A 27,034-nucleotide genomic window follows, 5' to 3' on the forward strand; every position below is an offset into this window, starting at 1 on the left:
GAATTGCAGCACTTATATCATTGCAGAAAAGTCGAATTTGCAAAAATTCGAATTTCAAAAAGTCGAATTTTGAAAGTCCGTTTTTTGGTCGGAAAGCACTGAATTGCATAGGCGAATTTTTTTTTTGGTCGAAAATGACCCGAAATTCGACAATTTCGGGAATTCGACCGCAATTGCATATACCCCCATATCTCCAGAAGGATATAAATACATTAGAGAGTGTACAAAGAAGGGCAACTAAAATGGTGCATGGCCTACATCACAAAACTTACCCAGAAAGGCTAAAAGATCTTAACATGTATAGTTTGGAGGAGAGAAGGGAAAGGGGGGACATGATAGAAACTTTCAAATATATCAAGGGTCTTAAAGTTCAGGAGGGAAACATTCTTCAAAGGAAGAGAAATATTAGAACTCGAGGACATACACTGAGACTGGAGGGGGGAGGTTCAGGGGAAATTTAAGGAAAAATTACTTCACAGAAAGGGTAGTGGATAAGTGGAATAGTCTCCCATCAGAGGTGGTAGAGTCTAAGACTGTAGAGCAATTTAAACATGCTTGGGATAGGCATATGAATATCCATACAAAGAATTAAGGTTCAAAAAGGGTTGAGATTACCTAAAGGATAAAAAAAAAAGGGGCAGACTAGATGGGCCAAGTGGTTCTTATCTGCCGTCAAATTCTATGTTTAAGATAGCTGGAGTTGACTTGGAGGGACAGCTCTCCCCGTCAGCGCTTCTGCAGGCAAGAAGATGGCGCTGAACACTGCTGGGTCTGCTCTGAGAAGCTCCGCCCCCTTTCATGGCGCTGCTTCTCGCTCTCCTGTAGTTTATACAGGCCTGAGGAATTGTGCTGGCAGCGATCCTGGGACCCTGACAGGCTTGCTGGACAGTGCAGGGTGCAGGCGCTGGCTCCGGGCGCCCCTTACTGCGCCGCACCATGTACCGCTGAGCCCCGGAGCACAGTTAGTACTGCGCTCCCTACCCTGTTGCCGCCATCTTCACACCGGCTCCCCGCTTGCCAGGGAAGCCGGTGACTAACTCGCCACTGAAGTCTTCTGGCTCTGTAACGGGGTGGCGGCATGCTGCTGGGGTGAGCGATCCCCTGTGGCAGCGAACGTTCGATCCCCTCAGGAGCTCAGTGTCCTGTCAGCGGAGATAGTGGCTCAGACCCCGCAGGGCGGACACTACTCCCCCCCTTAGTCCCACGAAGCAGGGAGGCTGTTGCCAGCAGCCTCCCTGTAAAATAATAAATTCTAAAAAAACCTTTACTAGAGAAACTCAGGAGAGCTCCCCTAGCTGTGACCGGCTCCTCCGGGCACATTTTCTAAACTGAGTCTGTTAGGAGGGGCATAGAGGGAGGAGCCAGCCCACACTCTCAAACTCTTAAAGTGCCAATGGCTCCTGGTGGACCTGTCTATACCCCATGGTACTAATGTGGATCCCAGCATCCTCTAGGACGTAAGAGAAATGGATTATTGCCAAATGGCTTTGGAAGAGCTGAACTTGTGATGTATCGAGCCACGCAAATATAAACAATACAGACGCCGGGATCCTATTAGAATGCCGGGGGAGGCAGCGCAACGAAGCCCCTTGCGGGCTCGCTGTGCCTGCCACAGGTTTTATTCCCACTCTATGGGTGGAATAGAACCCACAAGTGGGAATAGTTCCTGTCAGTCGGCATGACGACTGTCGGAATTACCACCAGGCAGAATTCCGGCGTCTGTATAGTGACCGGCGGTCGCATAACAACTTCCCAAAGGAGCATATGTTATTGTAAATTTGTTTGTATGCGTGATCCAAACAGATGAGCTAAGCTGTATACACACTATGCGATATATCGATATGACACAGATCAGGATGATATATCGTACACATCACATAGTGTGTACCCGGCCCTCAGTCATTGAATTGGATGCGCTGCGTGTCCAATAGGCCGATTCCACAGCCAGCCGTGGTGTAGTTACATGCAGCATGTAACGATACATCGCAATGTCGTACAGTGTGCACAGTGGATGCAATGCATCCTTACAAAGCATTGCACCATCGCAGGGTCTGTGCCCAGCTTTAATAATTTGGTAATTGGAACATGGGTCAGGCAATACTGATAAATGCAGGGAGATTCTATAAATGTAACAAAAAGCGGGACACATTTTTGAACACATTTCTATTAGATCAGAGGATTGCACTCTATTCAGCGTTAATGGAATTACTGTCCAGGTCACCATCAGTGATTGCCCCCAACAATCACCTGTGTGTAACACATACAGAACATAAGCAGAACTGCGTGGCTGAGATGTGCTTACACCACCTAATAAGCTACCAATTATCCACTAAGCCACAGGAACAAGGCAGTTGCAAATATTTTGATAATTGGTTCAGAGGTTTCATTTATAAGAGAATGTCCTGATAAAAATACACATACAAATCATACATTTCAGTGACTTTAAGAAATAAAGTAAAATGTAAAGCTGTTAAATACCCTGCAACCTGTAAGTTATTATATTATTTCCAGATGTATTAGGCAGCTGAGCATGTACAATGCATATACCAAATACCATATACCAAATGTAAGACAGGCCTATCAATGTACTAAGTACCAGTGACATAGGGCCAGATTAAGAGACGAAAGCAGGAGACCCATCTGATGCCTCCTGTTGACTTCTGCGATCCACTGCTGTGTCGTAAGATGCAGCATCAGATCATCTGTGATCACTGGCCATGGTGTGTACACACGGTGAGATCCTTGCTATGCCCGATTTTCACTTTGCGATTTCCCCTGAACTCCCCTGAGCCCAGCACCACCGGTTTTGAGTAACTTTTCTTGAGATATGGACTATGTGTGCTTATGATTTTGGCTTATGTGAGATTTTGGCTTATGTGAGATGTCATTGACATGTGAGATGAACTAGATAGTACACCGATCTAGCAAGAATTGACTTGCCTGCACAGTCTATCTTTTCTTGCGATGCCGACCTGGCAGGACCGCGCATTGGGATCGAATCGGGATCGCAAGTGGCATAACACCTTGCGTTCTGCCCTAACTTTTCTTGCGATTTTGACTATATAGTCAAAATCAAAAGAAAAAATCTCACCGTGTGTACACACGGGGGTCACTCATGATGGCTAGTGTATTCATGCTGTCGGGGACAGTGATGCTGCGTCCAAGGATGCAGCCAATGGTCTATGCATACCCAGAAAATATGGCAGACGCACTCCGATTTTATGAAACAAACTCCCCTTTCCCGTTCCCCAGATGGCTGTGGCATGTCACTCATGCTGCGGCATAGGGGGCACGGTGACGGTCATCACAGACAGCTCTGCACATGCTCAGTACAGATATTGTGCACGTGCAGATCTACAGCTATCAGAGATGTTAGCAAACCATAGTGTGTGTGTGTACATCTCTGAATTAGGCCCACAGTACATACAGTATGTTAAAGGAGTATTAAATCCATTATTTTAAAGTAGTGTTCATGTGGCTGAAAAACAGAATAGGTGCACATCCGACAGGACAGAATAGGTGCACATCCGACAGGACAGAATAGGTGCACATCCGACAGGACAGAATAGGTGCACATCCGACAGGACAGAATAGGTGCACATCTGACAGGACAGAATAGGTGCACATCCGGTCTTGTAATTCTGACAAGAGTTCTACTAAAAAACAATGCCGCACAGTAAGCTTTGAATGTATAGCTAAAATGCCATTATAATCCAAAGTAGTGGTAGCTGTACCCCAGTGAGGTAACTGGGACCCAGGTGGCTATTAAAGAATATCACCTGCTGGCAAAATGTCTTACTTCAGTGCATTTAGGGAGACGTTCATACTAACAGCTTTATATTTTACTACATTCTTAAATACAAAACAAAAAAACCCACTACATCCTAGTACTATAAAAGGTCACTACACTTCAATGCAAATTAAATTGGCATCTAACATTCACAAATATAATATAAATATATCAAAGTCCCTACACTATAGCGGAAAGTAGGATATGGAGACTTGCCTGACGGGGGTTTAGACCAACGCAAGATATCACCGGTTACCTGATGTGTTAGACTAAGTCATGTAACCAGGATAAAGGTTTAGTGCTGTAATATTCAATATACATAAGACTGGCAATGCGGCATACATACAAAAAAAGAACTCTCAGAAAAACTCAGTCATATAGTACAATATTTACTAAGGATGCTAGTACTTTCAATAACATTCTTATTTAAAAAGATGAATGAAAAAAAACCAAAACAGGATTTATATTTATACAATATATATATATATATATATATATATATATATATATATATATATATAAGCATTTTTCCAATAGGACAATCAGCGGCACTCGGAGACTGTAGACATCAAGGTTAAAGTGCAAGTGCTTTTATTCCATAACAACAAAAAGAAGGGGTGGTCCAACGTTTCGGGGCGCAGAGGCCCCTTTGTCAAGGTGAACAAACACTCTGTTTGTTCACCTTGACAAAGGGGCCTCTGCGCCCCGAAACGTTGGACCACCCCTTCTTTTTGTTGTTATGGAATAAAAGCACTTGCACTTTAACCTTGATGTCTACAGTCTCCGAGTGCCGCTGATTGTCCTATTGGAAAAATGCTTGCATACTTCTTCCAGATGGCACCGGAGCACCATTAAACGTGCAGGGTGAGTGCCGATCCGAGTACATTCTATATATATATATATATATATATATATATATATATATATATATATATATTATATTATATTATATTAGGATTTTACTTACCGGTAAATCTATTTCTCATAGTCCGTAGAGGATGCAGAGTATGCTGGGGACTCTGTAAGGACCATGGGGAATAGACGGGATCCGCAGGAGACAGGGCACTTCAAGAAAGCTTTGGATTCGGGGTGTGCACTGGCTCCTCCCTCTATGTCCCTCCTCCAGACCTCAGTTAGAGAAACTGTGCCCAGAGGATATGAACAGTACGAGGAAAGGATTTATGTAACCTAAGGGCGAGATTCATACCAGCCACACCAATCACACCGTATAACCTGTGATAAACTACCCAGTTAACAGTATGAACAAGTAACATAGCCTCGGTTCAAGACCGACCAACTATAACATAACCCTTATGTAAGCAATAACTATATACAAGTCTTGCAGAAGAAGTCCGCACTTGGGACGGGCGCCCAGTATCCTCTACGGACTACGAGAAATAGATTTACCGGTAAGTAAAATCCTATTTTCTCTAACGTCCTAGAGGATGCTGGGGACTCCGTAAGGACCATGGGAATTATACCAAAGCTCCCAAACGGGCGGGAGAGTGCGGATGACTCTGCAGCACCGATTGAGCAAACAGGAGGTCCTCCTCAGCCAGGGTATCAAACTTATAGAACTTTGCAAAGGTGTTTGACCCCGACCAAGTAGCAGCTCGGCACAGTTGTAGTGCCGAGACACCTCGGGCAGCCGCCCAAGAAGAGCCCACCTTCCTAGTTGAATGGGCCTTAACCGATTTAGGCAATGGCAATCCTGCCGTAGAATGCGCCCGCTGAATCGTGTTACAGATCCAGCGAGCAATTCGCATAAAGTACAAACAGAGCTTCAGTCTTCCTGATCCTAGCTGTTCTGGTCACGTAAATCTTCAAAGCCCTGACCACATCCTGAGACTCTGAGTCCTCCAAGTCCTGTGTAGGTTGGTTCATATGAAAAGATGAGACCACCTTGGGCAGAAATTGAGGACGAGTCCTCAACTCTGCCCTATCCACGTGAAAAATCAGGTATGGGCTTTTATATGATAAAGCCGCTAATTCCGAAACACGCCTTGCAGAAGTTAAGGCCAACAACATGACCACTTTCCAAGTGAGGTATTTCAACTCCACTGTTGTGAGTGGTTCAAACCAAGGTGACTTGAGGAAACTTAATACCACGTTAAGATCCCAAGGTGCCACCGGAGGTACAAAGGGAGGCTGAATATGTAGCACTCCCTTCAGAAAAGACTGTACTTCAGGAAGAGAAGCCAATTCTCTTTGAAAGAAAATGGATAAGGACGAAATTTGGACCTTTATGGACCCTAATTTTAGGCCCAAATTCACTCCCGTTTGAAGGAAGTGAAGCAGACGGCCCAAATGGAACTCCTCCGTAGGAGCAGCTCTGGCCTCACACCAAGAAACATATTTCTGCAATATACGGTGATAATGTTTCGATGTCACATCCTTCCTAGCCTTGATCAGGGTAGGAATGACCTCCTCCGGAATCCCTTTTTCAGCTAGGATCCGGCGTTCAACCGCCATGCCGTCAAACGCAGCCGCGGTAAGTCTTGGAACAGACAGGGCCCCTGCTGCAGCAGGTCCTGCCTTAGAGGAAGAGGCCACGAATCTTCTGTGAGCAACTCTTGCAGATCCGGATACCAAGTCCTCCTTGGCCAATCTGGAACAATGAGAACTGTTCTGACCCTTCACACCTTGGGTATGAGAGGCAGAGGAGGAAACACATAGACCGATCTGAACACCCACGGTGTCACCAGAGCGTCTACCGCTACCGCCTGAGGGTCTCTTGACTTGGCGCAATACCTCTTTAGCTTATTGTTGAGACGGGACGCCATCATGTCTATTTGAGGCAGTCCCCACCGATCCACGATCTGTGTGAAGACTTCTTGATGAAGTCCCCACTCTCCCGGATGCAGGTCGTGCCTGCTTAGGAAGTCCGCCTCCCAGTTGTTCACCCCCGGGATGAACACTGCTGATAGTGCGCTTACATGGCCTTCCGCCCAGCGCAGAATCCTGGTCGCCCCTGCCATGGCCACTCTGCTCCTTGTGCCGCCTCGGCGGTTTACATGAGCCACTGCCGTGATATTGTCCGACTGAATCAGAACCGGTTTGTTCTGAAGCCACTCCTCAGCCTGGCGTAGGGCGTTGTAAATGGCCCTTAACTCCAGGACATTGATGTGGAGACAAGTCTCTAGGCTTGACCAGAGACCTTGGATATTTCTTCCCAGTGCGACAGCCCCCCAACCTCGGAGGCTCGCGTCCGTGGTCACCAGGATCCAGTCCTGAATGCCGAACCTGCGACCCTCTAGGAGGTGAGCACTGTGCAGCCACCACAGGAGAGATACCCTGGCCCTGGGAGACAGGGTGATCCGTTTCTGCATATGTAGATGGGACCCGGACCATTTGTCCAATAGGTCCCATTGGAAAGTCCTCGCATGGAACCTGCCGAAGGGGATGGCCTCGTATGAAGCCACCATCTTCCCCAGAACCTTTGTGCAATGATGCACCGAAATCTTTTTTTGGCTTTAAAAGGTTCCTGACCAGGGCTATGAGCTCCTGAGCCTTCTCCCCCGGAAGAAAAACTCTTTTTTGGTCTGTGTCTAGAATCAGGCCCAAAAAGGTCAGACGCGTTGCAGGTACTAGCTGGGATTTCGGTAAATTGAGAATCCAGCCGTGCATCTGCAACGTCTTCACGGACAGAGACACGCTGTCCAGCAACTTCTCCCGAGATCTCGCCTTTATAAGGAGATCGTCCAAGCACCATCATTTCCGCCATTACCTTTGTGAAAATTCTCGGGGCCGTGGAAAGCCCAAACGGCAACGTCTGAAATTGGTAGTTACAATCCTGTACTGCAAATCTCAGAAACGCCTGGTGAGGGGGGAAAATCGGAACATGAAGGTATGCATCCTTTATGTCCAGGGAAACCATCCAATCCTCTCCCTCCAGGCTGGCGATGACCATTCTGAGCGATTCCATTTTGAACTTGAACCTCTTCAAGTACAGGTTCAGGGATTTTAGATTTAGAATGGGTCTGACCGAACCGTCCGGTTTCGGTACCACAAACAGGGATGAATAATAACCCTCTCCTTGCTGTGGACTTTGCGGAAGTAGGGGAGGACTTCTGCTCCTGGGAACTAGCTGAGTGTAGCTTTTTTCCCTTGCCTTTACCTCTGGCAACGAAGGACGATCCTCGTACCTTCTTGTTTTTATTGGAACGCAAGGACTGCATTTGATAATGTGGTACCTTCTTAGAATGCTGCGGGGGAACATAAGGTAAAAAATTCGATTTACCGGCCGTAGCAGTAGAGACTAGGTCCAAGAGGCCTTCTCCAAACAACTCCTCCCCCTTGTAAGGCAATGACTCCATATGCCGCTTTGAGTCGGCGTCACCCGTCCACTGTCGGGTCCACAAGAGCCGCCTAGCAGAAATAGACATAGCGTTTATTCTAGAGCTTAGTAAACAAATGTCTCCCTAAGCATCCCTCATATACAAGGCAGCATCTCTGATATGCTCCATGGTCATTAGAATGGTATCCCTATCTAAGGTGTCCATCTCCGTAGATAAGGAGTTTGCCCATGCCACGGACAGCACTACAAACCCAGGCCGACGCCATGGCCGGCCTAACTATAGTTCCTGAATGTGTGTAAATGTGCTTCATGGTAATTTCCTGCTTGTGATCAGCAGGATCCTTGAGGGAAGCAGTATCCGGAGAAGGCAGTGCCACCTTCTTGGATAAGCGTGTCAACGCCTTCTCTACTTTTGGCGCAGATTCCCATCGTATCCGATCCATCTGTGGAAAAGGATACGCCATGAGAATCCTTTTGGGAACATGGAGTCTCCTATCCGGAGATTCCCAAGCCTTTTCGCATAATTCGCTTAGCTCAAATGATGATGGAAACGTGACCTCAGGCTTTTTCCCTTTATACATGTGTACCCTCGTGTCAGGGACAGGGGGGGTTCCTCCGTGATATGCAAAACCTCTTTTATGGCAATAATCATATACCTAATACCTTTTGCCACCTTCGGCTGTAATTTTGCATCCTCATAGTCGACACTAGAGTCAGTATCTGTGTCGGTATCTGTGTCAGCAACCTGGGATATGGGGCGCTTTTGAGACCCTGAAGGTCGTGGCACCACAGGGACAGGCACGGACTGGCTACCTGACTGATCCCTAGCTTCAGCCTTGTCTAATCTTTTATGCAGGAGATTTACATTTGCATTCAAGACATTCAGCATATCCACCCAGTCCGGTGTCGGCGTTGCCGACGCGACCTGGCATTCAAGCCCCCTCCACATTAAGCGAGCCTTCCTCATCAAACATGTCGATACACACGTACCGACACACTGCACACACCCAGGGAAACTTTTTCTGCAGATAGTATCCCCTGAAAGGCCCTTTGGAGAGACAGAGAGAGAGTATGCCAGCACACACTCCAGCGCAACAACCTGGAGACCAACACAGAATACTTTTCCCCAGCAGCGCTGTACTATACTTTATCTGTGAAGCTGAAGGCTTCTGCCGCCTGAGAGGTCTTCTTGCTTCTGTTCTTCTGGCTCTGTGAGGAGAACGGCGGCGTGGCTCCGGGGGTGGACGCCCAGGACGAACCTGTGTTCACCCCCTCTGAAGCTAATGGTGTCCAGTAGCCGAGGAAGCAGATCCTATCAGTTAAGTAGGTCTGCCCCTCTCTCCTCAGTCCCTCGATGCAGGGAGCCTGTTGCCAGCAGTGCTCCCTGTGAAAAAGTAAAAATCCAAACAAAAATGCTTTCTGTAGCAAAGAACTCAAGAGAGCTCCCTGCAGTGCGCCCTTCATCCTCTGGGCACAGTGTAAAACTAAGGTCTGGAGGAGGGACATAGAGGGAGGAGCCAGTGCACACCCAGAATCCAAAGCTTTCTTGAAGTGCCCTATCTCCTGCGGAGCCCGTCTATTCCCCATGGTCCTTACGGAGTCCCCAGCATCCTCTAGGACGTTAGAGAAATATATATATATATATATATATACACACACACACACACACACACACACACACACACACACACACACAGTGATCACTGGTATAAATGGGCATCATGAAGTATGTGACCAAGATAAAGCCGGATCTCCAGGTTTTAGGTGACATATTAACTTCCTAAACTCTGAAAGCTAAGAGGAGAAATCTTACAGAGGTGATTATTCCGGCAAGTGGCAGCTTATAATACCATTCTACTAAATGCTTATACCAAGGTTACCGTATTACAGCAATGTAGAAAGGAGACAGATGAGAGAAGAGAATTATTACACTCTAAAAGACTTACATCTGTTCCTTGCTGATGGCCACGATCACACAGTCGGATGGTCTCTCCTTGTGATATTCATCCTGTATCTGCTGGTAGAACTGCAGGTAGAGTTTCTCTCTGCGGTCATCAGAGTTGTATTGGGTGCCTGCATCAAACGCATAAAATATTCACACTAAATACATAACTAGATCAGCTGCATGTTCTTAGTACTAAGCCCAAATTCAGCAACATTCACCATGGGTAACCATATGCTGGCAATTTACTTTTGGTTGAAATCTATCTCCAGTTAAGTTGAAATAGTACTTTTGGGCCAAAGTTTTCCCAGATATAGATCACTGCTCTTTTAGCCAATACGTAGAGGACAACAAAACTAATTCTTCAACATTATATCAATTGAAAAAAATGCAATCATAAATGCTAATAAATGAGACAAATAAATCAATCAATATCAGCTGGTAACTTTACTTTCCAGTATAAGTAATGCAGCTTGCCGAGGTCAGAGGATTAAACCCAGAAATCTGATGCAGTCATTGCCTTTTATAGGGCATATGTGCAACAGTAAATCTCCATATTGGTTGCTTCTAGCACAACCAACACTAGTTACGGGAAGACAAAGTGTAAAAATCACCAAATCGTTCAAATCAGAGCTAGACTGTCACATATTAGTATGTTCCTGTGACCAGGACAGCCATTAGGGGGGTACTAGTGGTACTAATGCACTGTTCCCGGGTTCAGAGGAGGGGCCTGCAGCATGCAGATGAACATGCCTACGAACTGCTTCCTATTCACAAGTTGAAGCAGTTTGCTGGCGTAATCAGCCGTGTTCCACAGCCCCTCAGCTTTCTAAAACCGTCAAGTAATTAGCACAGAACTGGACTTACAGTAGATGGCAGTGGTGCACAGGAGTTATATGCCCAAGTATATTCCTGGAACCCAAAACATAGTAGTGTTCTGAATGCTCCACCTCTACATCCACCAGATGGAGGCCAGGGGCAGGATAAAGGGGGCAATGCCTGTTTCATCTGTACTGGGCCCCACAATTTCTGATGGCAGCCCTGTTTCTGACTAGATAACTGTGAACTTGATAGTAAGTAACACTTGATTCCGAAATCATACACACCTAGGAAAGGAACTACCATTTATTTTTTAATTTAGGTGGTATTCTGTTTTTAGGTGATCCAAACTATCGGATACTTCAGTCTTGGATATAGGCTTAAATTCCTGTTCTGAATAGACTGCATTCCTTCTATAGTACAGTCATTTGATTACTAGCTAGATGTTCTAATCAGTAGACTGTCATAAAATATTTTCAGTGCTTGGATTGGGCCCTTATCACACATATATGGCCCTATTTCATTAAGGGTGGTGGTATATCGATGTTTCTAACCCCCACATTTCTACCACCAATAAAATGCAGATAAATGCAATGTCCCTTAGCTCATAATCATGCTTCTGCTTGTCATGTGCATGACACAAGCCTACTAACGTTGTGTTCTACTGGCTGTAACAATCCAGTTCTCAGAAGTACCCATGAGACAGCAGAATAAATTTAACCACAGTACAAATATGACAGATTGTATGTAGGAGGGGCTCTACCGACCTCGGTAGGTTCTGCATACTGTGACTGTCATGCAGTCTATCATGGAATATCGTCACAATAAGTTATGCGACATGTTGGTGAGGCTTATTCTTGTACATACAAATGGTAGGCACACCACATAACACCGCTAAGCATGCTGATAAACTATGTATAGCTTCTAATATCAGGTCAATTATAAACTGAGAACGCGTCTTCTTTCTGATTTTCTATTCCATCAGATCAGACAAGATCTGGACATTGTGTTTTCCTATTTAAGAAAGCAGACATCATTATTGTTATTTTCCCCTAAAAGGAAAATGCTTTCCATTTAATAAAAAGTCTATGAATACCAATGTTTAAAAACACTGACCATTAGCAAGAACTTTACAGTAGCTCAACTTACACTGGTCTGCTAACACTAGAATATCCAAGTCTGAAATCCTTTCACTTACTGTTCTGAGAGTATTGGTATCTCTCGCAGTATTCCTCGGTACCAGACGAAAAATATTTCTTTCCGAACAGTTCCTCAAAGCTGTTGATAAATAAAAATACTTTAATTGTACATAGAGAACCATACAGTAGTTTTGAATAAGAGGAGAATTTTTGTACCTACCATAATCAATTTCTCAGAATCCATTTGGTGTACACTGTTACCCCCTTGGGGTGCAGAGGGTGTTGGTGCAGGTGTAAGCACCCAAGGAAGACTAAATCTTGTTTGCGTTATGCCTTCTTCCCTCTAGTCCTCTTCACCCATCAGAGGTTCATTTACAAAATGACTAAGCTCATAGAAAAGACCAGAAGCAGCAAGAAGAACAAGAAAACCACTCCAAACAGACATAAAGCAAAAAAAGAGAGAAAATGCAGTGTCCCCCAAATGGGGACAGAGATATGGATTTAATAAGTACAACAATCAACTTTTCTCATTTCAAACTATATGAGGTACACATCTAACCATGGAGTCCTCCCAAAGCTATCCCTAGGTGAAGATACTCTCAGAAACTCTTGCATCAAGGCATTCCGCATAGAGCTGGTGACTTTGGATAAAAAGACATTTGGTAAAAGCATAGAATGGAGACCAAGTTGCAGCCCAGTACTGTTTCAGTGAGGTTATATTCCGGCTTTCAGACCACTCTTCCAGATTGATGCATGGTCATCTGGAACCATAGTTATCTCAGATATTAACCTGTCGGAGTGTGGCCTTCTTCCATCCTGCCACCATCTGTTTTGTTGCTGGTCATCGTCTTTTCTGTGCGTCAAAGAACAATGAGGATATCTGTCCTATACAAGATGATGATCTATGCCGACCCTCAATGATCTAACCACATCCAGAGGCTATATCCTGTTCCAGAGCAGGGAGGACAATGTCCTGGTTCAAGTGGCATCTTGATGTCATCTTGGGCTGGAACAAAGGTTTGGGACCGGTTTCAGAGGTGGACACTGTTACATCTGCACTTGTGACTGTTGACAGAGTCACATGAGTGGTAATTTACAAATTCTAGTTTCAGCTCTCCCCTGGAGCACCAGTGTGCTCCTAAATGTGCAAGCACGGAGACACCCACTTTCTGTATCTGGGCACGCTGTAATACTGATTCTTGACAAGTAACCATCAGCATTCCATCAACACTTCCACCAGCCCTATGGCAGGTGCAGTTTCTCCATCTGACGGTAGCCTCCGCGGAAGTGGCTATGCATCTGAGAACGCAGACGCTTTCAGTGATAAGGTCTTTTTTACGTTCAGTCCAGGCCACTTTGCAGTCATCGCCCCAAGAATGCCCATCACTTTGCCTCTCCATTTCTGATACTTTCTGACCCGATTGCAATAGCACCTCTGTTCTTACACTCACAGTAAATTATGCCCTGTAAGGGCTTTCTGCATTTTTGCACAAAAGCAATATAATTGCTCAACTATGTGAACATAAGTATTTTGTGCGACTCAAATCCTTTGTGTGCAAGACAGCTCTGTCCATATGAAAGACCAATTATGGTAACCTGGAAGACAGGAAGCCAATATAGAACAGCAGCCAGAAAAAAATACAAAACGTCCAGGTTAGGAATGCAATGGATTCTGGAAGATCAAACAGCAGCTTCAGTAAAGGTCCAAGTTTGGGCCAGCTGAACTTAGCCAGTTGTATGTGAAGAACCTCCTGAAGAAAAGTTTAACTGTCAGAGAGGCAAGCCAGTTTCCTTTGGGTCGAAACCCGGACTTTAACAGAGACCAATCTCAATCCACTGCCCAGCCTATAAATATAAACTTGGCTTGTTAGATTAAAGGATGAATTGTGAATTCATCACACCAGCCTATGCAGGTTTTCAACATCCTACACAATGCTTTGGGGAGACCTGCTTTCCAGCCCCCTGTTCATGATCCAAATTACTTACTGAAACAACCCTTTAGCCAGAAGAGTTATGGACTCAAAGGCAACACCATTAAAGTCAGTCAAGCTAAGTCTTGGATTTTTCCAAATGTTTTCAATAAGCCATGTGCTTATGTGTTAGCTGCATATGGGTCAGGTGAAGAGGGCCTTATTCAGGTTGGATCACTATTGTAATCCCCTGCGCTGTTTCCAGATAGTCTGTAAACTGCGCAGGCGTATGACCCGGTCTGCACATGTGCAGAACGTGTCCAGCGATTGCACAGCAGTATGGTCAACGGCTCAGCCTGATATTTCCTTTCTGTGCTGCTCTACAAGAATGCTGCGTACAGAACTGTGGTGGCTTTAATCAAGGTGGGCATCTAACTCAAGGTGGGATCACCTATTTGGCAGTAGACTTCCAAAAAGGAGTGTTATGGTAGACTTACCATGGTTAACACTTTTTCCAAGGTACATTGGGTTCCACAGGGAAAACATTGCGGGTGTAGAGTGAATCTTGATCCAGAGGCACCAACAGGCTAAAGCTTTAGCTGTCCCAGGATGCATTGGGGCCTCCTCTATAACCCCGCCTCCAGATACTGAGAGCTCAGTTTCGTTAACCGGTCCAATGCAGGAGCAGGCAAGAGAAAGGGAAGAAGTTAGTCACATAGAACCACATTCTCACAACAGGAGAATGTACCAGTGGCTAATAATGCCATACAAACCCAAAGAATATAGGTGCATCAGGGTGAGTGCCCTGTGGAACCCAATGTACCTCGCAGAAAGAGTTAACCGTGGTGAGTCTACCATAGCACTCCTTTTCTGCAGCAGGTTATATTGGTTTCCACAGGAAAAACATTGCGGATGTCCTAAAGCAGTTCCTCAAGGGAGGGGACACGCCTTAGCGGGTATGAGAATCCGGCGTCCAAAGGAAGCATCCTGGGAGGCAAAGTATCAAAGACATAGAACCTTAAAGAATGTTTTCACTAAGGACCACGCAGCCACCTTGCACAATTGTTCTGGGGACGTGCCATGGTGGGCCGCCCAAGAAGGTCCAACAGACCGAGTAGAATGGGCTTTATTAGCAGCAGGAGCTGGGAGTCCAGCCTGTGCATAAGCTTGTGCAATCACCATTCTAATACATCTGGCCAACTCGGCTTATTCGCAGGCCAGCCACGTTTGTGTAAACCAAACAGGACAAAAAGGGTATCTGACCTCCTGATAGAGGCAGTCCTCTCCACATATATATGGAAAACCCTAACCACATCCAAAGTACGCTCTTGGGGTGGCAAGTCAAAAGAGATAAAGGCCGGGACCACAATCTCTTGGTTAAGGTGACAAGATGACACCACCTTAGGTAAAATAACCTGGTCGAGTTCGCAGAACCGCCTGGTCACGTGAAATATCAGAAAAGAGTGAACGACGGAACCAAGCGCTTAAGTCCAACACCCGTCTAGCAGAGGCAATAATCAGCAAGAACAGGACCTTGGCCGTGAGACATTTGAGGTCCACCGATTCAAGAGGTTCAATTGGAGACTCTTGCAGGGCATGCAGTACAACAGACAGATTCCATGGAGCCACATTGGAGGGACACAGGGAGGCTGAAACCGCAGGACACCCGGAGTAAATGTATGAACATCAGTATAGACGCATTTTCTCTCAGAAACCACACCGACAAGCCAGATATGTGAACCTTGAGGGAGGCCAGACGAAGGCCAAAGTCCAGGCTTCTTAAGCAGAAAAGCCAGAATTCTGGAAGTTCTGAATCCTACAGGCATCGTAATTCTCATCAGCACACTAGGTGAAGTAAGAACTCCAAACCCTGCAATAAATCTGGGCAGAAGCCGATTTTCTCCCCATCCCCTTAAACTGGCGTCCGTAGTCAGCAGGACCCAGAAGGGACAGCCCCAGCTACATTGCTGGCCCTGGAGCCACCAGGTCAGCGACAGACGAACCTCTGGCGTCAAGGAAATCATTAGAGATCTGATCTGATGAGGCAGGCCTTCCCACTTGGAAAGGATTAACCGTTGTGTAGTGGGCAGGAATGAAACTGAGCGTACTCCACCATGTCGAAGGTGGACACCATCAGGCCAAGTACTTGAATCACTGAGTGTATCAACACTCTGGGGCGACGAAGGAAGCATCTTTTCCTGTCCTGAAACCTCAGGACTTTTTCTGGAGACAGAAACATTCTCTAACTGTACGTGGCATGGGGTACCCCCAGGTACACCATGCTCTGAGCTGGGACCAACAAGGATTTCTTCCATTTGATAAGCCACCCGTGGGCTTGCAGGAAGGTTACCGTCAGATGCAGTTGACCGAGGAGGACTTTGTGGGAATTCGCCATAATCAGCTGATCGTCTTAGTACGGCAGGATTCTGACTCCCTGGCAGAGCCTGGAATGGACAGTGAAGGTTGCCAATAGCAAACCACAGAAACTGCTGAAGCGATATGGCAATAGGTATATGCAGTATGCATCCCGTATCCAGGGATACTATATAGTCTCTGGGTTCCATAGCCAGTTCAATGGAACGCAGCGTTTCCATATGAAACCTGGACACTCCCACAAACTTTTCCAGAGATTTGAGGTTTAGTATAGGCCAGAAGGATCCATTGGGTTTCTGGACCAGAAACATGGTCGAGTAATAACCTCTGCCTCTCAGGGATTGAGGTACTGGCACAACCACTCCTATACTCAGGAGAGAACTCACAACCGTTTGTGGAGCTTGCACTTTTAACGGATCCGAAAGGAGAGCCGTAGTGCAGACCTGGCGTGGGGGACGCCTCTTGTAGGAGACAGTGTACCCATGAGAGACAACTTCCAGTACCCATGCATCTGAAGTGGTCTTTAACCAGACCTGGGTGAACTACAGAAGTCGGCCTCCCACTCTGGGGTCCCCAGGGGGCGGCCCGCCCCGTCATGCAGCAGGCTTGTCATGTTTTGAAGCAGGCTGACGAGCAGCCCAGGATTGTTTCGCATTGGGCTTGGTGCTTTTGGGAGCACGGGATTGACCTTTTGCCTTCCCTTGAGGCCAAATGGAACGAAAAGTGGTACCTTTTGCCTTCTGTGCAGAAGGATTAGTAGTGGGGATAAAAGCAGTCTTACCGGATGCTATTCAGACATTTTTATTTAGCTCTTCCCCAAACAAATGTCCCCAGTGAAGGGGAGTATCTCCAAGGTCTTTTTTTGGAGTCTAGGTCCACTTTCCAAGACCTCAACCACAGTATGCGGCAAGCCAGGACAGACGTGGACGATGCCTTGGCTGCCATTAAACCCGCCTCAGGGGACGCCTCCTGAATGTAATGCGTAGCGGTGGTATTGTGAGACAAGAATTGTCTGGCATTAACAGATATATTCTCGGACATCTCTTCCTCTAGTGCCTGGACTCACGCTCTTTTTGTAGACCAGGAGGCAGCTATAGTGGGTCTATGATTAGCCCCCCATGAGGGAGCGAGGGTGGGTGGGTGTGTGTGTGTGTGTGTGTGTGCGCGTGCGCGTGCGTGCGTGCGTGCGTATGTATGTATGTATGTATGTATGTATGTATGTATGTATGTATGTATGTATGTATGTATGTATGTATGTGGAAGTCTGCTTCCCAGTTGTCCACTCCCGGAATGAAGTAAGCCGACAGAGCGCTTACGTGATTTTCCGCCATCGCGACTCTGCTTCTTGTCCCGCCTTGGCGGTTCACATGAGCCACTGCTGTGACATTGTCTGATTGAATCAGAACCGGTAGGTTTCGAAGAAGACTCTCCGCTTGTCGAAGGCCGTTGTAAATGGCCCTGAGTTCCAACACATTGATGTGTAGACAGGACTCCTGGTCTGACCAAAGACCCTGAAAATTCTTTCCCTGCGTGACCGCTCCCCATACTCGGAGGCTCGCGTCCGTGGTAACCAGGATCCAATCCTGAATTCCAAACCTGCGACCCTCCAGGGGGTGAGCACTTTGCAACCACCACAGGAGGGACACTCTGGCCCCTGGGGACAGAGTTATTTTCCGATGTAAGTGCAGATGGGACCCGGACCACTTGTCCAGAAGATCCCACTGAAATGTCCTTGCATGGAACCTTCCGAAGGGATTGGCCTCGTAGGCCGCCACCATTTTCCCCAGAACTCGAGTGCATTGGTGAACTGACACCCTTTTCGGTTTTAGCAGGTCTCTGACCATGTTCTGGATGTCCTGGGCTCTCTCTCTATTGGGAGGAAGACCTACATTTGTTCCGTATCCAGTATCATACCTAGGAACGGTAGTCGAGTTGTCGGAATCAACTGTGACTTCGGTAGCTTTAGAATCCAACCATGTTGCTGGAGCACACTCAGAGAGCGCCACACTGCTCAGCAATTTCTCCCTTGATCTCGCTTTTATCAGGAGATTGTCCAAGTATGGGATAATTGTGACTCCATGCTTGCGCAGGACCACCATCATTTCCGCCATTATCTTGGTGAAAATCCTCGGGGCCGTGGAGAGTCCGAACGGCAACGTCTGAAATTGGTAATGACAATCCTGTACAGCGAATCTCAGGTATTCCTGATGGGGGGCATATATGGGAACATGAAGGTACGCATCCTTTATGTCCAGAGACACCATAAACTCCCCCTCCTCCATGTTGGCTATTATCGCTCTGAGAGATTCCATTTTGAATTTGAATCTTTTTATGTACAGGTTTAGGGATTTCATATTCAAAATAGGTCTGACCGAACCGTCCGGTTTCGGGACCACAAATAGGGTTGAGTAGTAACCTCTTCCCTGCTGGTGCAGGGGAACCTTGATTATCACTTGCTGTATACACAGCGTTTGAATTGCAGCTAACACTATATCCCTGTCCGATGTGGAAGCTGGTATGGCCGATTTGAAAAATCGGCGCGGGGGCACCTCCTCGAATTCCAATTTGTAACCCTGGGAAACTATTTCCAACACCCAGGTATTCAGGTCCGAACTGACCCAAGCCTGACTGAAAAGTTGAAGACGTGCCCCCACCAGTGCAGACTCCCTCAGGGGAGCCCCAGCGTCATGCTGTGGGTTTTGGAGCAGCCGGGGAGTACTTTTGTTCCTGGGCACCTGCCGAAGCAGGTGCTCTTTTGCCTCTGCCCTTACCTCTGGCGAGGAAAGAGGATCCCCGACCTCTTCCGGACTTGTGCGACCGAAAGGACTGCATCTGATAGGGTGTCACTTTCTTTTGCTGTTGGGGAATATATGGTAAAAAAATTTGATTTACCTGCTGTAGCTGTGGAAACCAGGTCCGTCAGCCCATCCCCAAACAATACATCACCCTTATAGGGTAGTACTTCCATATGTTTTTTGGAATCCACATCACCCGTCCATTGGCGAGTCCATAAGGATCTTCTCGCTGAGATAGACATGGCATTGGCCCTAGAAGCTAGCAATCCAATGTCCCTTTGAGCATCCCTCATAAATAAGACTGCGTCTTTTATATGGGCTAGAGTTAAGAATATAGTATCCCTATCCATATTATCAAATTGATCTGTCAGCTCATCTGTCCAAGCTGCAAATGCGCTACACACCCATGCCGACGCAATTGTCGGTCTTAGCACAGCACCCGTATGAGAATAAATATACTTTAAGGTAGTTTCTTGCCTGCGATCTGCAGGGTCCTTAAGGGCCGCTGTGTCAGGAGACTGTAGCGCCACTTTCTTGGACAAGCGCGTCAGGGCCTTGTCCACAGTGGGGGGTGATTCCCAAATCTCCCTGTCCTGCTTAGGGAAGGGGTATGCCATATAAATTCTTTTGGGGATCTGCGGTCTCTTTTCCGGAGTCTCCCAAGCTTTTCCAAAGAAATCATTTAATTCATGAGATGTGGGAAAGTTAATAATCTGTTTCTTTTCCTTAAACATGTGTACCCTTGTGTCGGGGACCGAGGGTTCATCCTCAATATGCAACACATCCCTTATTGACACAATCATACACTGAATGGTTTTAGTCACCCTAGGGTGCAATTTTACTTCGTCGTAGTCGACACTAGAATCAGAATCCGTGTCGGTAGTAGTGTCTTGTGTTAAGGGACGCTTTTGAGACCACGACGGGCCCTGTGAGTCGGTCCAATCCGATGATTGACCCCCTGATGTCCCCCCTAATTCAGCCTTATCAAGCCTTTTATGTAAAGATGCCACACTTGCATTCAACATATGCCACATGTCCATCCAATCCGGTGTCGGCACAACCGACAGGGACACACCACTCATTTGCTCCACCTCCTCCTTGGAGAAGCCTTCCGCCTCAGACATGTCGACACACACGTACCGACAGCCCACACACACAGGGATTAACCTATAAGGGGACAAAACCCCAACCAGGCCCTAAGGAGGGACAGAGAGAGTATGCCAGAACACACCAGCGCTTAAAAACACTGGAAAAATTATGACCCGATAGCGCTTTTCTATATATAATATACCAATTCCCACTCACTGCGTCGCTAATGTGCCCCCCTCTCTTTTTTCCAGCCTGTGAAGTTCAGCAGGGGAGAGACCAGGGAGCCAGCGTTTTCCTCATGCAGCTTCTGTGGAGAAAATGGCGCTGGTTAGTGCTGAGGATCAAGCACCGCCCACCCGACCGCGGGCTTCGGTCCCAGTGATTTTTCAATGAAAATGGCGGGGGATCTTAGATTTACTGACCCCGCAGCCTAATCTATCTGCATTTGCCAAATGTGAGGTTTATTTCCGCCCAGGGCGCCACCCCCCCACGCCCTGCAGCCTTCAGCTCTGTGAGTGTGTGACTGGGAGCAATGGCGCGCAGCTTACCGCTGCGCGCCTTACCTCATGAAGATCTGATGTCTTCTGCCACCTAAGATGTCTTCTGCCTTCTCATTCTTTCTTCGGCATCTGTGAGGAGGACGGCGGCGCGGCTCCAGGACGAACTCCAGGTGAGACCTGTGTTCCGACTCCATCTGGAGCTAATGGTGTCCAGTAGCCTTAGAAGCAGTGCCCAACTTGACAAGCCAGCTCTGCTTCTCTCTCCTCAGTCCCACGATGCAGGGAGCCTGTTGCCAACAGGACTCCCTGAAAATAAAAAACCTAACAAAATTCTTCTTCAACAGAAAACTCTGGAGAGCTCTCTGCAGTGCACCCATTCTCCTCTGGGCACAAGATCTAACTGAGGTCTGGAGGAGGGGCATAGAGGGAGGAGCCAGTGCACACCCATAGTCAAAGTTCTTTTTAGGTGCCCTATCTCCTGCGGAGCCCTTCTATACCCCATGGTCCTTACGGAGTCCCCAGCATCCTCTAGGACAGAGGTTCTCAAACTCGGTCTTCGGGGGCACACACAGTGCATGTTTTGCAGGTAACCCAGCAGGTGCACAGGTGTATTAATTACTCACTGACACATTTTAAAAGGTCCACAGGTGGAGCTAATTATTTCACTTGCGATTCTGTGAGGAGACCTGCAAAACATGCACTGTGTGTGCCCCCGAGGACCGAGGTTGAGAACCTCTGCTCTAGGACGTAAGAAAAAAAAAATATATATTATATATATATATATATATATACATACATACATACATATACACACTTCAGGCATACCTTCACACGCTTATCTGTCTGTTCTTTCAGTGAAGTGACAGTGGTGATGAGCAGAATGGATGACTCCACGAGGCGGGTGACGTAAGAATCCACCGGTGGTGGAATCTCCCATTTGTTACACAACTCTGCAGGGAGAGGATAGCGAGCCAAGGCCCGTTTATGCAGAGGGAATTTCTTCCCTGGATAAGACCAGGGTTCCCGTCTGATGTCTGTGATCAGAATGGGGTAATTCATTTTTAACCACTTTCTGCTGTTTAAACTTACCAGTTTTCTTTGCCACAGTAGTGGAATCCACATCATCAGTGATTTGTAGGATATGCTTAAGAGCAACCACTAAGGCAGGGACATCAATCTGCAAGGGAGAATCCTCATCAGTAACACAGAATTCAGTGTCTGACAGGACCGTATGCTCCCGCCCCCTCTTCTTATGAAAACATCAGAGAGGTTTGTGGCTTGTGAGGAGGAAGCAGCATGCTTAAGTTACCCAGGGATTCAGGAGTGACCTGGAGCTGATTTTTGTCTCGCCAATGACTGATTTTGCTGCAGCTGGTTAGACAGAATTTCCACCCAAAGCGGATTAACCATGGGAACAATTTGTGACTGTAGTGACACAGGTGGTCCCATAGGGGGCGCTAGGCGTCCCACCAGAGTACCCAGTAGGTTGGTGAAAGCATACCAGGTTGGCTCCTGTGTAGATGCAGGAGCTGTGGACTAACTGGGAGATATATGACATATAGTACACAGACCATCATACAACACTTCCCCCTCTGGTGAATACTTGGAGCATGCTCTGCATGATGCAGGAGCTCCCACTGATTTACTGCCCTTTCTGTTAAATATTATGTGAGAATGCAACAACAGAGCGACTTCGTACGATAACGCCAGACAAAGTACAATACCTGCGAATAAATCCGATATTATGTGATGGATACACAGTAGAATATACGTATTGGATAAATACGGTGTATTACAATATTATGAGACCCAGACGCACCTAGCCCTTAGGGTACAGCATATAGTGACAGTTATATCTGGGAAACACAGAATGAAACCACACGGCAGATACAGGCACACACAGTCAGTCACAGTCAATGCAGAAATTCTTATCACAAAGCTGCACTGCACATTGGCGAACCTTGACAAAGGGGTAGGGTAGCCCCGAAACGTTGGCTCACAGGATGAAATAAATTACACGGTTGTACCAATTACGTGCCTGCATTGAATCTCAGAGTACCGCTGCTCGTGTTACAAATCCAGAGGTATTTCCATTTATCCAGATGGCACCTGAGTAAGTTGAATTAATCGGGGAGGGGGGGGGGCCAGGTGTGTGTGTGTGTGTGTGTGTGTGTGTGTGTGTGTGTGTGTGTGTGTGTGTGTGTGTGTGTGTGTGTGTGTGTGTGTGTACAGGTTGAGTATCCCATATCCAAATATTCCTAAATACGGAATATTCCGAAATACGGACTTTTTTGACTGAGAGTGAGATAGTGAGAATAATAAGATTTTACTTACCGATAAATCTATTTCTCGTAGTCCGTAGTGGATGCTGGGGACTCCGTCAGGACCATGGGGAATAGCGGCTCCGCAGGAGACAGGGCACAAAAGTAAAAGCTTTAGGATCAGGTGGTGTGCACTGGCTCCTCCCCCTATGACCCTCCTCCAAGCATCAGTTAGGATACTGTGCCCGGACGAGCGTACACAATAAGGAAGGATTTTGAATCCCGGGTAAGACTCCTACCAGCCACACCAATCACACTGTACAACCTGTGATCTGAACCCAGTTAACAGCATGATAACAGCGGAGCCTCTGAAAAGATGGCTCACAACAATAATAACCCGATTTTTGTAACAATAACTATGTACAAGTATTGCAGACAATCCGCACTTGGGATGGGCGCCCAGCATCCACTACGGACTACGAGAAATAGATTTATCGGTAAGTAAAATCTTATTTTCTCTGACGTCCTAGTGGATGCTGGGGACTTTGTCAGGACCATGGGGATTATACCAAAGCTCCCAAACGGGCGGGAGAGTGCGGATGACTCTGCAGCACCGAATGAGAGAACTCCAGGTCCTCTTTAGCCAGGGTATCAAATTTGTAGAATTTTACAAACGTGTTCTCCCCCGACCACGTAGCTGCTCGGCAGAGTTGTAATGCCGAGACCCCTCGGGCAGCCGCCCAGGATGAGCCCACCTTCCTTGTGGAATGGGCCTTGACAGATTTAGGCTGTGGCAGGCCTGCCACAGAATGTGCAAGTTGAAATGTGCTACAAATCCAACGAGCAATCGTCTGCTTAGAAGCAAGAGCACCCATTTTGTTGGGGGCATACAGGATAACAGCGAGTCAGTTTTCCTGACTCCAGCCGTCCTGGAAACCTATATTTTCAGGGCCCTGACAACATCTAGCAACTTGGAGTCCTCCAAGTCCCTAGTAGCCGCAGGTACCACAATAAGCTGGTTCAGGTGAAACGCTGACACCACCTTAGGAAGAAACTGGGGACGAGTCCGCAGTTCTGCCCTGTCCGAATGGACAATCAGATATGGCTTTTGTGAGACAAAGCCGCCAATTCTGACACTCGCCTGGCCGAGGCCAGGGCCAACAGCATGGTCACTTTCCATGTGAGATATTTCAAATCCACAGATTTGAGCGGTTTAAAATGTGATTTGAGGAATCCCAGAACTACGTTGAGATCCCACAGTCACTGGAGGCACAAAAAGGGGGTTGTATATGCAATACTCACTTGACAAACTCTGGACTTCAGGAACTGAAGCCAATCTTTCTGGAAGAAAATGTACAGGGCCGAAATTTGAACCTTAATGGACCCCAAGTGGAGGCCCATAGACACTCCTGTTTGCAGGAAATGCAGGAATCGACCGAGTTGAAATTCTTCGTGGGGCCTTCCTGGCCTCACACCACGCAACATATTTTCGCCACATGTGGTGATAATGTTTGCGGTCACCTCCTTCCTGGCTTTGACCAGGGTAGGAATGACCTCTTCCGGATGCCTTTTTCCCTTAGGATCTGGCGTTCCACCGCCATGCCGTCAAACGCAGCCGCGGTAAGTCTTGGATCAGACCTGGTACTTGCTGAAGCAAGTCCCTTCTTGAGCGGCAGAGGCCATGAGTCCTCTGTGAGCATTCTTGAAGTTCCGGGTGCCACGTCCTTCTTGGCCAATCCGGAGCCACGAGTATAGTTCTTACTCCTCTACGTCTTATAATTCTCAGTACCTTGGTTATGAGAAGCAGAGGAGGGAACACATACACCGACTGGTACACCCACAGTGTTACCAGAACGTCCACAGATATTGCTTGAGGGTCTCTTGACCTGGCGCAATACCTGTCCAGTTTTTTGTTCAGGCGGGACGCCATCATGTCCACCTTTGGTCTTTCCCAACGGTTCACAATCATGTGGAATACTTCCCGAGAAGTCCCCACTCTCCCGGTGGAGGTCGTGCCTGCTGAGGAAGTCTGCTTCCCAGTTGTCCACTCCCGGAATGAACACTGCTGACAGTGCTATCACATGATTTTTCGCCCAGCAAAGAATCCTTGCAGTTTCTGCCATTGCCCTCCTGCTTCTTGTGCCGCCCTGTCTGTTTACGTGGGCGACTGCCGTGATGTTGTCCCACTGGATCAATACCGGCTGACCTTGAAGCAGAGGTCTTGCTAAGCTTAGAACATTGTAAATTGCCCTTAGCTCCAGTATATTTATGTGGAGAGAAGTCTCCAGACTTGATCACACTCCCTGGAAATTTTTTCCTTGTGTGACTGCTCCCCAGCCTCTCAGGCTGGCATCCGTGGTCACCAGGACCCAGTCCTGAATGCCGAGTCTGCGGCCCTTTAGTAGATGAGCACTCTGCAGCCACAGCAGAAGAAACACCCTTGTCCTTGGAGACAGGGTTATCCGCTGATGCATCTGAAGATGCGATCCGGACCATTTTTCAGCAGATCCCACTGAAAAGTTCTTGCGTGAAATCTACCGAATGGAATCGCTTCGTAAGAAGCCACCATTTTTCCCAGGACCCTTGTGCAATGATGCACTGACACTTTTCCTGGTGTTTAGGAGGTTCCTGACTAGCTCGGATAACTCCTGGCTTTCTTCTCCGGGAGAAACACCTTTTTCTGGACTGTGTCCAGAATCATCCCTAGGAACAGCAGACGTGTCGTCGGAAACAGCTGCGGTTTTGGAATATTTAGAATCCACCCGTGCTGTCGTAGAACTACTTGAGATAGTGCTACTCCGACCTCCAACTGTTCTCTGGACCTTGCCCCTATCAGGAGATCGTCCATTTTCTTTGAAGAAGAATCATCATTTCGGCCATTACCTTGGTAAGGACCCGGGGTGCCGTGGACAATCCAACCGCAGCGTCTGAAACTGATAGTGACAGTTCTGTACCACGAACCTGAGGTACCCTTGGTGAGAAGGGCAAATTGGGACATGGAGGTAAGCATCCCTGATGTCCCGGGGACACCATATAGTCCCCTTCTTCCTGGTTCGCTATCACTGCTCTGAGTGACTCCATCTTGATTTGAACCTTTGTATGTAAGTGTTCAACTATTTCAGATTTAGAATAGGTCTCACCCCGAGCCGTCTGGCTTCAGTACCACAATATAGTGTGGAATAATACCCCTTTCCTTATTGTAGGAGGGGTACTTTGATTATCACCTGCTGGGAATACTGCTTGTGAATTGTTTCCACTACTGCCTCCCTGTCGGAGGGAGACGTTGGTAAAGCAGACTTCAGGAACCTGCGAGGGGGAGACGTCTCGAATTTCCAATCTGTACCCCTGGGATACTACTTGTAGGATCCAGGGGTCCACTTGCGAGTGAGCCCACTGCGTGCTGAAACTCTTGAGACGACCCCCCCCCACCGCACCCGAGTCCGCTTGTACTGCCCCAGCGTCATGCTGAGGGACTTGGCAGAAGCGGTGGAGGCTTCTGTTTCTGGGAATGGGCTGCCTGCTGCAGTCTTCTTCCCTTTCCTCTATCCCATGGCAGATATGACTGGCCTTTTGCCCGCTTGCCCTTATGGGGACGAAAGGACTGAGGCTGAAAAGACGTTGTCTTTTTCTCCTTTATACGGCAATACATCCATGTGCCGTTTAAAATCTGCATCACCTGACCACTGTCGTGTCCATAAACAACTTCTGGCAGATATGACATCGCACTACTCTTGATGCCAGAGTGCAAATATCCCTCTGTGCATCTCGCATATATAGAAATGCATCCTTTAAATGCTCTATAGTCAATAAAATACTGTCCCTGTCAAGGGTATCAATATTTTCAGTCAGGGAATCCGACCAAGCCACCCCAGCGCTGCACATTCCAGGCTGAGGCGATCGCTGGTCGCAGTATAACACCAGTATGTGTGTATATACTTTTTAGGATATTTTCCAGCCTCCTATCAGCTGGCTCCTTGAGGGCGGCCCTATCTGGAGACGGTACCGCACTTGTTTTGATAAGCATGTGAGCGCCTTATCCACCCTAAGGGGTGTTTCCCACGCGCCCTAACTTCTGGCGGGAAAAGGGTATACCGCCAATAATTTTCTATCGGGGGAAAC

At 47.3% G+C, this 27,034-nt stretch overlaps 1 protein-coding gene across 3 annotated transcripts in view; it reads right to left on the reverse strand.

Moving 5' to 3' along the window:
• LOC134969405 (nuclear receptor coactivator 5-like) overlaps positions 1-27,034 on the reverse strand; it is a 147,652-nt gene that overhangs the window by 62,638 nt on the left and 57,980 nt on the right. For all 3 annotated transcript variants that reach the window (XM_063945345.1, XM_063945344.1, XM_063945346.1), the window contains 2 exons: positions 12,047-12,126; positions 10,034-10,160 (listed from right to left, as the gene is read on the reverse strand). In XM_063945345.1, the coding sequence (XP_063801415.1) occupies positions 10,034-10,160; positions 12,047-12,126 (207 nt within the window). The remainder of the gene's footprint in view (positions 1-10,033; positions 10,161-12,046; positions 12,127-27,034) is intronic.

The sequence above is a fragment of the Pseudophryne corroboree genome, chromosome 11 (assembly GCF_028390025.1).
Source record: "Pseudophryne corroboree isolate aPseCor3 chromosome 11, aPseCor3.hap2, whole genome shotgun sequence".
In the NCBI taxonomy this organism is placed as follows: domain Eukaryota; kingdom Metazoa; phylum Chordata; class Amphibia; order Anura; family Myobatrachidae; genus Pseudophryne; species Pseudophryne corroboree.